Source organism: Ochotona princeps, chromosome 9 (assembly GCF_030435755.1).
Source record: "Ochotona princeps isolate mOchPri1 chromosome 9, mOchPri1.hap1, whole genome shotgun sequence".
Classification (NCBI taxonomy): domain Eukaryota; kingdom Metazoa; phylum Chordata; class Mammalia; order Lagomorpha; family Ochotonidae; genus Ochotona; species Ochotona princeps.
In genome coordinates, this window is record NC_080840.1 from 40,879,780 (window position 1) to 40,893,809 (window position 14,030).

General features: G+C 37.1%; 1 protein-coding gene across 2 annotated transcripts in view; it reads right to left on the reverse strand.

Moving 5' to 3' along the window:
* ST18 (ST18 C2H2C-type zinc finger transcription factor) overlaps positions 1-9,897 on the reverse strand; it is a 107,449-nt gene extending 97,552 nt beyond the window's left edge. For both annotated transcript variants that reach the window (XM_058668622.1, XM_036492239.2), the window contains exons 1-2: positions 9,843-9,897; positions 7,504-7,534 (exon numbers count right to left, since the gene is read on the reverse strand). In XM_058668622.1, coding sequence (XP_058524605.1) covers positions 7,504-7,534; positions 9,843-9,897 — 86 coding nt within the window. The remainder of the gene's footprint in view (positions 1-7,503; positions 7,535-9,842) is intronic.
* Between the last annotated feature and the right edge of the window lie 4,133 nt (positions 9,898-14,030).

Below are 14,030 nucleotides of genomic sequence, written 5' to 3' on the forward strand. Positions count from 1 at the left end.
ACACAACATTCCAAAATTTGTGGGACACTGCCAAAGCAGTGCTACGGGGTAAACTCATCGCAATTGGAGCTCATGTCAAGGCCCAAGAGAGGCGCCAAATACAGGAACTAAACACACACCTCCAGGAATTGGAAAAACAACAGCAGAAGAGCCCCACACACAATAGGAAACAAGAAATCATCAAAACAAGGGAGGAAATCAACCAGATAGAAATAAAAAAAACCATACACAAAATCAACGACTCAAAAAGCTGGTTTTTTGAGAAGATAAACAAGATAGACACCCCACTGGCCCGACTGACAAAGAAAAAACAAGAGAAGGCAAGAATTAACAGCATCAAAGATGAAAAAGGCAACATAACAACAGACACCGCATCCATTAAGGCCATAATTAGAAATTACTACAAAGCACTGTACTCCAACAAGTCAGAAGATCACCAAGAAATGGAAAAGTTCTTAGACTTCTACCACCTGCCAAAATTTAGCCCAGAGGCAACAATCAACCTGAACAAACCCATAACTGAAGTAGAGATTGAATCAGTGATTAAAGACCTCCCAACAAAGAAAAGCCCAGGCCCAGTCGGCTTCACTCCAGAATTCTACAAAACATTCCGAACAGAACTGACCCCAATCCTCTACAAACTCTTCAAAACAATAGAAAAAGAGGCAACCCTTCCAAACTCATTCTATGAAGCCAACATTACCTTAATCCCAAAACCAGACAGAGAACTAACAGAGAAGGAAAACTACAGACCTATCTCTTTGATGAACATTGATGCTAAGATTCTCAACAAAATCCTAGCCAACAGAATTCAAAAACACATCAGACAGATCGTTCATCCAGATCAAGTAGGATTCATCCCTGGAATGCAGGGATGGTTCAACATTCGCAAATCCATAAATGTGATACACCACATCCAAAAACTGAAAAACAAGAATCACATGATAGTATCAATAGATGCAGAAAAAGCTTTCGACAAAATCCAACACCACTTCCTACTAAAAACCCTAACCAAGGTAGGCATAGATGGAAAAATCCACAACATAATTAAAGCCATATATGAAAAACCCAACGCCAGCATCATACTGAATGGAGAAAAACTGCAACCCTTCCCATTGAGATCTGGAACAAGACAGGGATGTCCACTTTCTCCACTACTAGTCAACATAGTCCTAGAGGTACTCGCTGAGGCCATAAGACAAGAAAAAGAAATCAGAGGAATCCAAATGGGAAACGAAGAAGTTAAACTCTCACTATACGCAGATGATATGATTCTTTATGTAGAAGAGCCAAGAGACTCAATACAGAGACTGCTAGAACTTGTACGAGAGTTTGGTAGAGTGGCAGGGTACAAAATTAATGAACAAAAATCAACAGCCATAGTGTATGCGAACAGCCCCAAGATGGAAAAAGACTTAACCAGCAAGATACCATTCAAAATAACAGAGAAAAGTATGAAATATCTGGGAATAAATCTAACCAAAAATGTAGGAGACTTATTTGAAGAAAACTACAAACTACTTAAAAAAGAAATTGAACAAGACCTCAAAAGATGGAGTAACATCCCATGCTCCTGGATAGGTAAAATCAGTATCATTAAAATGTCTATACTGCCAAAAGCAATATATACATTCAACGCAATCCCAATCAAATTGCCCAAAACATTCTTCATGGAACTGGAAACAATGATCCAAAGGTTCATCTGGAAGCACAAAAAACCACGGATAGCTAGAACCATCCTGAAGAACAGGAAGTTAGCAGGGGGAATCACAGTTCAGGACCTCTGGACATACTATAGGGCAGTGGTTATCAAAACAGCGTGGTACTGGCACAAAGATAGAGAGGAAGATCAATGGAGCAGAATAGAAACACCAGAAGGAAACCCACACAGATACAGCCAAATAATCTTTGACAAAAAGACAAACAACAATCCAGGCAAATGGGAAGGTCTGTTCAATAAATGCTGTTGGGACAACTGGTTGATAGCCTGCAAAAACAAAAAAATAGATCCACATCTCTCACCATACACTAAGATCAGATCTAAATGGATAACAGATCTAAACCTACATCCAGAAACCTTCAAACTTTTGGAAGAAAATGTTGGAAACACACTGGAACACTTAGGAGTAGGCCCTCACTTCCTAAAAAAGACTCCAAATGCAGTAGAAATCAAGACCAAAATAAACAATTGGGACCTCATCAAACTAAGAAGCTTCTGTACAGCTAGAGAAACAATCAACAAAGTAAAAAGGCAACCCACAGAATGGGAGAAGATCTTCGCACACAACATAGGTGATAGAGGGCTGATCTCCAGAATATACAAAGAGCTACAAAACAACCAAAATGTCAAAACAAACAAGCCACTCAAGAAATGGGCACGGGAAATGGGCAAACACTTCACAAAGGAACAAACCCAAATGGCAAATAAACATATGAAAAAATGCTCAAGTTCCCTGGCAATAAGGGAAATCCAAATTAAAACATCAATGAGGTACCACCTAATGCCAGTAAGAATGGCCCACATGAATAAAAGCACCAACAACACTTGTTGGCGAGGTTGCGGGGAAAAGGGAACCCTACTCCACTGCTGGTGGGGCTGCAGGCTGGTACAGCCTCTATGGAAATCAGTATGGAGAATATTGAAACAACTCAAATTCAACATACCGTATGATCCAGCAATAGCACTCCTAGGAATATATCCAGAACAATTGTTTTATGAGAAACCAACATGCACTCCTATGCTCATAGCAGCACAATCAGTAATTACAAAAACATGGAAGCAACCAAAATGCCCATCAACAGAGGATTGGATAAGAAAGCTATGGTTCATCTACTCAATGGAATACTACTCAGCTATTAAAAAAAACAAAATGCAGTTCTTTGTGGCCAAATGGGCCAAACTGGAAACCATAATGCTAAGGGAAATGAGCCAATCCCAAAAGGTTAAATACCACATGTTTGCCTTAATTTAAGATGATATGATGTTATGTATAACATGTTATGTTTTGAATGTTATATGTTGTGTATAAACTAAAATTGAAGTATAGGTGAGGTGGTCACAGAAGGTGACTGCGAACTTGCATTTACTTTTAACATATTGGTTACTCATTACTATGTCAATTAATTCCATAATGATGTAAATTTTTGCTGATGGTATGTTGGAGCTTTCAATTGACTGGGATGATACTCTGCTGGCTCTGTCTTCAGACCAGAGAGGGTATACCTAAGAAGCCGTTGAACTTGACTGGACAATAAGATGCTGGACTCTATGTTTGGTATACGCTTGCAATGGGGGAATCTCAACTGAACTTGAGCTGTGGTTATGCAACTAGGTGGAGGAATCCACCATGGTGGGAGGGTTTGGGGAGGGGTGGGGAGAACCCAAGTATCTATGTAATTGTGTCACATAATACAATGTAATTACTGAAGTTAAATAATAAATAATTAAAAAAAAAAAAGAAAATATTTAGTTATCTCCCTGCAATGCTCCCGTTAGTTTCAGGCTTCCACGTCATGAGGTCAACACCAAGTCTCATCATTGCCAAGAGGTATAGAAGGGTTGATGGTGAACCAGCAATAGATGTCTCATATACCGCCAAGTGTGAACTATTCTACTTAGTGAAATAAGCCAGTCTTAAAAAGACAAGTATATATCTATATATATCTGATGTGTAGCAACTAACAGAATAATAATAATAAAAAACTGTAAGAATGAAAAGATGACTTTGGGACATGATTGTCATTTTTAGCGCATGTGGAACTTTCATCTTCCAATTTTATTTGCTGAATATTATCATTACTGGTAAATTAAAATATAAATTAGAATGGATTAAAATTACGTCTTTGCAAAAATTGACAGAGAGGAGGGGTAAGGAGAGGTTTGGGAAGGAAATAGAGGAATAAGGAAAGTGGTGGTGTTTGAACTGCACCCTTGGAGCACATAAAGTCTGTTCTCTTTATATTATTGAACAAAGTTAGAAGAAATACAATTTGCTTTGAGTACTGCACTTTTATATACATTATAAATATTAGCAACAACCAAAATAAAAATGGGGGAAGGGAACTTGGGTGTGGATCAGTAATTGTGAGAAATATGGCATACTAATATAAGGTGTTAATAATGGAGGAAGCTGACTATGGTTCCATGATCACAACAAACATATCATACCAAATAAGCTGCCAATAATAAAGAAACCTCGATGGGGTGGAGCGTGTCTAGGAATTCTTTGTGCTACTTCACAATTTTTGCTTAGTAATTTAAAATATTTTGAAATAAAAAGTTCTCAAACGAATTAATTTTAAAAATCCAGCAATAAAATTGGAAAGAAAGTTGGTAGCAAGACAAAATATTTCACTGAATTAGAAAGACTATAGTAAATGATACAAGAGAGAAGAAAAGAGAAACTGTCTTATCTGTTACTCAAAAATATTGTCACAGACTAAGCAAATGCTAATAAACCTCTACTTGTAAAAGAGTCCTTAACATTTAACTTTTTCAAAATTACAAGAAAATGCTAAATGATGAAGTTTTGAATGAGGTAACAAATTAAATAAAAATAAAAAGAGACACTAAAATTAATATTTGCATTACAAAACTTGAGACAACAAATTGGTAAGCATTAACAAACCACGGCAGGACTCTGAGATTTGGCTCTAATTTACTGAAGAGCCTTAACTTCATTTGTCTCTGTAAGTAGCTACACAGGAAGGCCATTTTAGAAGGTAGAATATATTTTGCTAATTAAAGGAAGGGGGTTGGATGAGTATAAAACATTTTGCCAACCCATGAGACAATTACCAATATTAGTAGATGCAATAGCGTGAGGTTCAGATTAAGGATAATCGTAATAAAAGCAAAGAGCAGAGATAATTCAATGCTCATGATTTACAAAGACACAAGGGAGCTTTCTCCACACCACCTGTAACCCGAATTGTGTTAGAGGAAAACTGGAAATGCTAATAAAGAATATGATTAAAGGTGTGCCTGTAGTTATAAATTGTTTTTTTAATAGAGATGATAGTGGCTGACATAGAGTATAATAAGAGATGAGAATGTCAGTATTAATTTTTATTAGTGTCATGAAAAATATACAGCATATTTAAATTAGCTTAATTTGTATTAGTATTTTTGTTAGTAGTTGCTTCAGAAGCAATACCATGCCCCGTATATTCTAAAAAGAAAAACTACACAAAGTTGTCCGTGCTCTGTACAAAATAACTATAACTTAAAAAACATGGCATATTTCCTCCAATACTCAGAATTCAACACACAGCTGTGCTTACGGGGCATAACAGATCCTTGAGATAAATTGGAAAATCAGTTGCAGGAAATGGATAGAGTTGTACCAAAAATAAGAAGACATGAAAAATAGACTCTTTGATTCAAATCAACACTGCTTTTTTCAAAGGTTGATATGGAGACATAATTAGGGTAAATATCCTGGCCACTTAAAGCACCTAAAAAGTAGTTTGCGAAGTTAAATATAAATAATCACAAAATTTGAGATGTTCACTTAGTAATTTTTATAAACCAGTTCTTTTTAAAGAAAAATGGGCAGGTTAATTTTTGTTATGAAGTTCTCAGAAATGATCACAAACATTTAAACTTACTATAATAACAAATCACAGAAAATTATGTCAGGCAAAAAGGTAAATTTTAGAAAATTGGGAGAATAAAAAACATGATCATTTTTGAATGATACTGTTGTCCAAATTTAAGAAAACAAGGCTATTGAAACACATATCAGAAGGGTCAAAATGAAGAATTTTGAAGCATCAGCTATTTGAAGACATGAACAGTCATCTATTTCTGGTTGACTTACACTTTGAAAGAGTATTAATTGTGTGAAAGAAAACAGTGCTTGCTGGTTCAGAAGCTAATTGAGTCTGGGTTACTTGCCACTTGAATAACTTTTGGATAAAAACTTGTTTCTCCTACATGGTTGGGAGACACTCCAGCAGCAGCATGATGGACTTGGGAAAATTCAAGAAAGACACCCTTTGTGAGACCGGAGGGGAGAGCAGAGAGGAGGGCAGGGAGATTGGAGGAGGGGGAAGGGAGACCCCAGTGCCAACTAAACTGTACCAAAACACAACTTAAAAAAAGAAACCTTGTTTTTTCTCTAGAGAGAGAGATCACTTAAAAGGTCCTTTTCTCCCTCTGAGGGTTTGATTCCCTACAAACTCTTGGCAGTTCCTACAGCAGGTGATCCGGTAATGCTCCCATAGACACTTGGCCAAGTGTTCATGAGCACAGTTTTTGTAGTAGACAACCAAAAAAGCAACCCATAGTATTGAAAATACTGGTTACACGTGGAGCACTTAAAGTCAACCAAAACTACGGATTGGATTTGCCAAAGATAGTTTATTAAAAAATAAGAAATTAGACAATAAATTAATTTTATTCTGTCCAAATATGTGCCTGTAATTATCTCATAAAAAGTTTGAACACTACAATTATTAATTATGAAATGGGCCACCCCAGTATGACTGCAGTTTTCTACTAACAAACTCTCATATAAAAGAGCAGCAGCATGAATTCTGATAGAAACAGCTTCCACTAAACAGGTAAAAGAAAGCTCTGACTGAGCATATCAGACAACCTGGAAGCAGCTATGCTAACCTATGCTTCAAGGACACAAAATACAGGTGCCTGGAAACAGAGTTATGTAAACTGTTAAGGCACATCTTCTCAAGTTTAAGTGTACCAGACCCAAGTCCACATCTTTGATTTTCCAAACATTTCCCTCAGGATCACATAAGGCTGGTGCTGTTTTTTGGAAAGATGGATGAAATAGTTGATCTGGGGTTTTCAGGGTTTGCAATAGCAAATTCAGAGACGAGAGATGTGGATCATCTTGCTTTTGAGAGAAAATATATCACCAGCATGTGTTTTTTCTTATAAAAGATACTTTTTTTGAAAACTGTAACTCAACAAAGATTCAGTGAAAGAAAACCGAACTCGAATGTATTTTGTAAATCCTTTTAAGCTAGGTTTTTCAGAATATTATCTGAGGTGAAGTTAAGAATATATTTAAGGTGGAAATGCAGGGACAGAGATTCACCCCCAAAATCTGTTGGTTACATGATTCTGTAGCATCTTGGCTTAAAAAAATAACCTGGCTGCTGGACAGAACTATGTGAGTGTTTAAAGCAAAAAGTGTATAGTTGAAGATTTAGGTTATTCGCTAATCAGGTTCATGAAGCACCTCATATGCATCTGAGAGAGTTTTTCACTCATCACCTGCTCAAAACCCAACCGTGCAAGGTGCATAGCATGTGTTTCTAAAGAAAATGAGAAATGCCTCGCCTTATAGGAAAATGATGGTTTTGGTTTCTGACCAGAATATGGAATTGAATTGTTTCGTATCCTGCGTAGAGCCTGGTGAAACGAGCTTCTTGACATATTCTTCACAGTACAAGGGCTCTGGGACATGAAAAATGTGAATCATTCTATTAGGAAGGATTATTCACATGAGGAAAAGTACCTGGAACAAACCTTACCTGAGCTCCTGGATTAGAGAATCCATTGGCACTGTTAACGAAAAAAAGAAAACTCACTCAGAACGGTGTGATTGAAATTTCTTATACACCTGGAGATAGCAAGCAGTAAATGCCTTCTACAGTTCCTCAGTTAGAGACTCTGCCCTTTCTTATTCCAATTCTTTAGGGATAAGGGGGCAGATAGGCATCGTCTAGAACAAGCACATTCTAGGTTCAGTGCCTTGGGTGGCCCCTGGGTCTGCATTCCTCAGTGGCAACTTAACAGTCCCGTCTTTTCAGTTTATCAACAAGTTTTGGTTTGGATAGGAAATTATTCAAAAGAATCCCAGGATTATATTTTTTAAATATATCAAATAAATACAAGGGAAAAACTGACAAAGCTTTGACTAAATGAATGTCCTAGGATTTTAGTCTATAAACTGCCTTCAGATAGAAAGGGAGAGATAATCTTCAGACATGCTCATATCAACAACTTTCTAAAACAGGAGGAACTCAGAAAAGAGCTTTGATTTTTTCTTTTTTTTTGCCTGAAATGATGGGCACTGAAGAAGTTCATGTTTATAAATACCTGCCTACACGAGGATAAGCAGCAGATTGGGAGAGACAACAGGTGGCTTTAAAGATTACTCATGTTTCATGAGAAACAGTTGTTTCATTTCTAGAACATTTTGGCTCTATTTAAGGGTGTATATGCACATGCCAAAGGATTCGAAGACAAGAAAGAATTGCAAATGAAAAGACCCATGTTTTCAAAGCACAATAGATTGGTGCCTTTTAGTCATTAAAATGGGAGATTCAAATCATCCAAATACAGTCACCAGAATGCTGATATTTATGGCAAGCATGAGCTTATCTTAAATAATGAAACAAATTGTCTCATTTTTTTTTAAGCTTGTATCCTATCAGGAAGCTTGCTGCATAAAAATGGAAGGTGTGGAAACACTTCTAAATACGAGCATATAGAATGTGGTTCTGAGCAATTTTTAAAAACTTATTTATTTGTAATTTCTCAACAATAATTGCACAGGCATGTGGGCAACAGTATGACATTTCTACACATGCTCTCAGCGCATATCAGCCAAATCAGAGGAACCATTGTCCCCTCCTTGACATTCTTTATGATTGCAGGTGTGGACTTATTTTCTTCTGTTTGTTTATGACTATACTAGGTAGGGTATTGTCACCGCTAGTTCTCATCTGTGCTGTGAAGTCTTTGGGATGGATTCTTTTTATCTGTTATTTGATACCTACGGAAAGTAATTTAAACAGAATCTAAAAACTAGTTCAGTGTGAAAGAGAAGACTGCATAAAGTCCCATAACATGTGCTACATTATTCTACAATATTGGTACGAATGCTCATGGTAACCATGGTTGCATTCTAACCAAAAGGAATTATCCCTGTATTTATTGAAATTCATGGAATCCTGGACTTCTCAAATAAGAAGAGTTAACTTATTTGATTACATTGATAAACACATAGTTATGAAAGCATTCCATATAATGGGCCCTTTGTAACTGTGCATCTCAAACCACTTTGGAAGGAGCTGTCCTGACACAGCTTTTTCTCTGCAAGGGTTATTCCATGATGGGCTGGTAGATTGGTGGGCAGGGGGACCACTTTCTTGAGTGTTCCAAGGATTTTCAGAGACCCTTGTGAGCCTACGATTTTCCATGAAGAATTAAGGGTCACAAAAATACAGATAATTATAATAAAAGTTATTTTTCTTGAGGGGTATTATTGCCAGTCAATCCTGCTTTCCAGATGTTTAGATCATCAAGGGCCCGTTTATATTTCAATATTACATCACCATCTGTTGGTTACAAAAAGCGAGGGATAACCGACAAGTTAAACCTTCCAAACATTACTTTGCGGAGCTGCTGAAAATTCCCAGCAGGGATAGCTAAAAAACAAACACCATTATTCTACTTGAACAAAGTTTAGTCTGGAAGCTGCTAAAGGAAATAACATAAACCTGCGTTGGCAATCAACAAATTCGATCTTTTCCTTTGACCATTAATTGTTGCTTCTATAACCTAAAGGTCTGTATGAGTATTCTTTTCTTGCCACACTTTTATCTTATGCATGATGCTCAAGTATCAGGGTGGTTATGTTTTGTGAAAATTATAATCATGCATCATTTGGACTTTACTGGGCCCTTTACCTTTTGTTTCAGTTCTGTCTTTCTGAAAGCATAGTCAGTGCCCTGGCTGGACTTGAAAAAAGAGCCACCGGGAAAATGATAATCATCCTGATGATACAGTGGGGACTGAGCCCTGGAATGCCCACCTTTAGTGGGATGGGGAGATAGGGTGGCATGGAACCTGCTTGCCAACTCACCTTCAGTTCCTTTAGCTCGGGTGTGCAGCGTTTTATCTTCAGTTTCTGCATCCATCTGTAAGATGAACACAGAGTCTTGAGGTCATTCCGGTGACACTGACCAAAACACCAAATCATGCAATCAGTAGTTCTGAAGGTCAGTGTGAAAAACAGAACAGCATTGTGTGTCTTGAATTCTATACCGTGGTTTCAGGGAGACATGATTGCCATGCCATGCCATCAGTTTTAGGGACACATGATGGTAACCAGAGAGAACAGTGATGAGAGGGCTGTTGTCCTTGTGCACAAGTGTCTGCTGGTGATTCAAATATTTCTGACATTGCACGGAAAGAACAAGGATTGAATAATAGCTATTGTCCAGGAAATGACAACTCAAGTGCCAAACCAAAAGATTTCAGATTGGTTTACAAAAACTTAATTCCTTTGCACTGTTAGGCCCTGCCTGATACACATCTCTCCCTAAGTCAGGAAAAACAATTCCCTGTGTGAAAAAACAACATGAAGGCAGTCTCCTAAAATGTCCCCAGATTACACTTTGGAAAATTTCAGCAAAAAATGGACATACATTCATCCCCAGGAATCTGGGGAATAAGATATGGATTATAATCATCCACACATATACAGAGATGAAATCTGAGGGGTATCAGTATCAAATTCCCTGAGACATCTTTTCTAAATATTTGAAATTTAATCAAATACATTATCAAAGGGGTGCAAAGACTTTCAAAGCCTGATGTTTCTATACGCTGTGACCCGAAGAACCCATCCATTTCATTAGAATCTGCTAATCATCTCTGAGCTTAATTCACTCAGGCACATTATCAAAAGGAATTCTTAAATGTAAATAAGTTGCTTTGCTTGCTGAGAATCAGAGGCAGGCAGAAGGCACACTCTGTGGCCCCCATCCTTAAATCCTGACACGAGCCCGGCTGCAGTGTGACTGCAATGGTAATGGGAGCTGCATCTCCACTCTCAGAGGCTGGGTTGTGATTGAAGGCACTGACCTGCCATAGACTTATAATAGGGGAGCAGGTGTGGCAATGATGGACTTTAATTTCCTTTAATAAACCTTTTATGTGCCACACTTTTACTGCCATTCGACGCTCTCCAAGGTCCTGCACATAATAGGTTCATTACTTTTGATTACTATAGTCTATTGAGACAAACAACTCCAGAACACACTATATATTATGTTCAGTTAAACCAATATAGACTATTTATCCATTGTGCATTTTTTCACCTGCAACACTACAGGCAAAATTAACAACAGCTCTTGTGAGCTAAAACTATTAAAACCACCAGAACTCTTTTGTCATCATTTAAAATAAACACCATACTGATCATTGAACTGCTTCTTAAATTAGAGTACAAAAAAAGTGTGCTCTGCTTTTGTTGAACAGCAGTTGCTTGAGTCTAAATAAAATGGTTTATTGTTAGGAATGTTTTAGAACTCCACAAGAAGAGAAAATAACAATAAAGCAGAAGTGATTATTTTTTTCCTCTGTTGACGTCTCTTCTTTTAAAACCACATTGAGTTTATGACAGATGTGACACAGTCTAAGATGAAAGTGGCTTGGTTTACTTAGGATGGTGAGTGCTGACTGCATGGTGAAATCCTCCCCTCCCAAGGGTAACTCTGTCACATGTAAAGTGGCTCAACTCTTGCAGATGTCCATCCATGTGCTAACCCAGCATTTAGATTAAGTGAGATCAGTACCATGTGAGTGTTAAAATGATGAAATCCATCAAATGAGGAAGCCACTCCCTTAGGGGAGCACCCACATAACTTGAGCTTATTGTTTCCCTAACATGAAGGTACAATAGATTCTCCCTGTCACTCTGAAGAAGTTCCCAAAACAGCAAGATAAGTTTGAATTCCTTGAGTTTCTTTACCAAACCTGAAACACCAGTTATAGAGAGAGTCATTAGACATTTGCAAATATTTTAAAAGCACCACTAAATGTAACCCTGTTTATAACAGCTTTAAGCATAATTTTGTTTTAAGGCTTAAGCCCCTGGCTGTCTTCTTACCACCACATACAGCAACATTTCCATTAAAATCACTAGAAGGAATGTATAAATATTCATGGAACTTTCTTTAACCATGTTTGGTAAGTTGGTCTCATAATTGTATCTGGGCTTTTGTCCTCTTTTTGGTATAACACATTTTTATAAACATTTCCAAACTTAATGGAATCATAAAACTCAGTTTTCCAATTTAACTTGTGAACCAAGTAGTGAGATGTATCAAGCTTACAACATACAACCAGCACATAAAAATGTAACTTATTTTCTTTTCTCCCCATGTGGGGAAAAATGATAAGTTCAGTGTCTAGTCATGATTTATAGCTCATTGGGGAACAACATATAAGAAACCAGAAGGACATGTGGTTTTATTTAGGGAAGTGGAGTTTTACTGTTCATGCAATGGCTTTGTTTTCTAATGGATCTAAAGTCAGCAACAGGTCTCCATTTCTCTAGAACTTTGTATCTGAGAGTTTCTAAGTACTCTTAACTTGGATTGTTCTAATGGACTTTGATGTATTGTCAATAGATTGGCCTAGTTTCTGGAAAATTAAGTTTCGTATTTAATGATATCCTGTTAAAATCACAGGGCATTTAACGTGATTCCTATTTCTGTGTTAAGACCACACAAGTGGTAAAAACTCATACATAAGATCCATTATTGGAATGTGATTCAGGAAAGTGAATAAATGACCTATATTGAAATCTGGAAAATTACATTTATTATTGGGAACTTTGTTTTGTTTTCCACTAAGAAAAGAGACTTGCTCATTATGACTTAAGAAAAGCTTCCAATTAATTTTGTAAGAGTTTCTAGGCCATTTATTTTTCTTTAAAAAGTAAATTTTATTATTTGAAAATCTGCCCTTCTCCAGATTTTCTAGGTCCTGTTATTACCACAGTCTATGTATATTGTATTTTTTTCCCACACCTCCCACAGGTTATAATTTTTGAATGTAGGCAATAGAAAACATTTTCTGGGATTACTATAATGAGTTCCTCCTGACTTTATCAATCCACTACCCAACAGAGATAGTAAATTTTCAGAGACAGACTAAATTTTCTGATCTGAAACCACTAAGTTCAGTGTAATCAGTAAGTGTGGACATATTATGCATAGTGTTTATGCAGGAGGGAGAAAGTAGTTCTTACTCAGTATCTAATTCACAATAAAGTCATGAAGAAAGTTTTTTTTTAAGGTTTCATGGCCCCATTTTCTAGGGACAGAAGTGAATATAAAAATGTGGCACAAATTTACAAAAGAAAAAGAACAATATTTGGAGGAAGAATGTGTGAGAATCAAAATGGAAATATAAAGCAGCAGATATACAATAAAGAGGAAAATGATCTTAAAATAAAATACAACTGTTTAATTTGAAAAGTTCTCACTTAACATCTTGTACACTATTGGGCCTGGCGCATTAGCCTACAATTAAAGTCCTCACCTTGCACGTACTGGGATCTCATATGGGCTCCGGTTCTAATCCAGGCAGTCCTGCTTCCCATCCAGCTCCCTGCTTGTGGCATGGGAAAGCAATCAAGGACAGCCCAAAATCTTGGGACTCTGCACTCACGTGGGAGACCTGGAAGAGCCTTTGGGCTCCTGGCTTCGGATCAGCTCAGCTTTGGCTGTTACAGCCACTTGGAGAGTGAATCATTGGATGGAAGATTTTCCCCTCTGTATCTCCTCCTCTTTGTATATCTGACTTTCCAACAAAAATAAATCTTTTTTTTAAAAAAAAGCATCTTCTACACTTACAAGCCTATGTAGGAATATAAGGTGGTCTCCTAGTTATGTGTATACTTAACTAGCTTTTACTATGAGAACTTTCAGTCAGCTAGGAAAAGGACAGAGGACATGAACAGACATTTCTCAAAGGCTAAAATGGAAATGGCCAAGAGACATAAGGAAATGTTCTGGTTCACTATCATTCAGGTGAACGCAAATAAAAAGCACAGTGAAGTTTCACCTCAATCTAGCAAGGACGCCTATCAACCCAAAAAAAAAAAACAAAAAAAAAAAAAAACAAAGTATAAATTCTGGTGAGGATGTGGGATAAGAGTATTCTAACCCCCTGTTGGTCAAATTCTTAATTAGTGCAACCATTGTGAAAGGGAGTAGGGAGATTCCTCAGATATCTTAAAATAGATCTATCATATGAC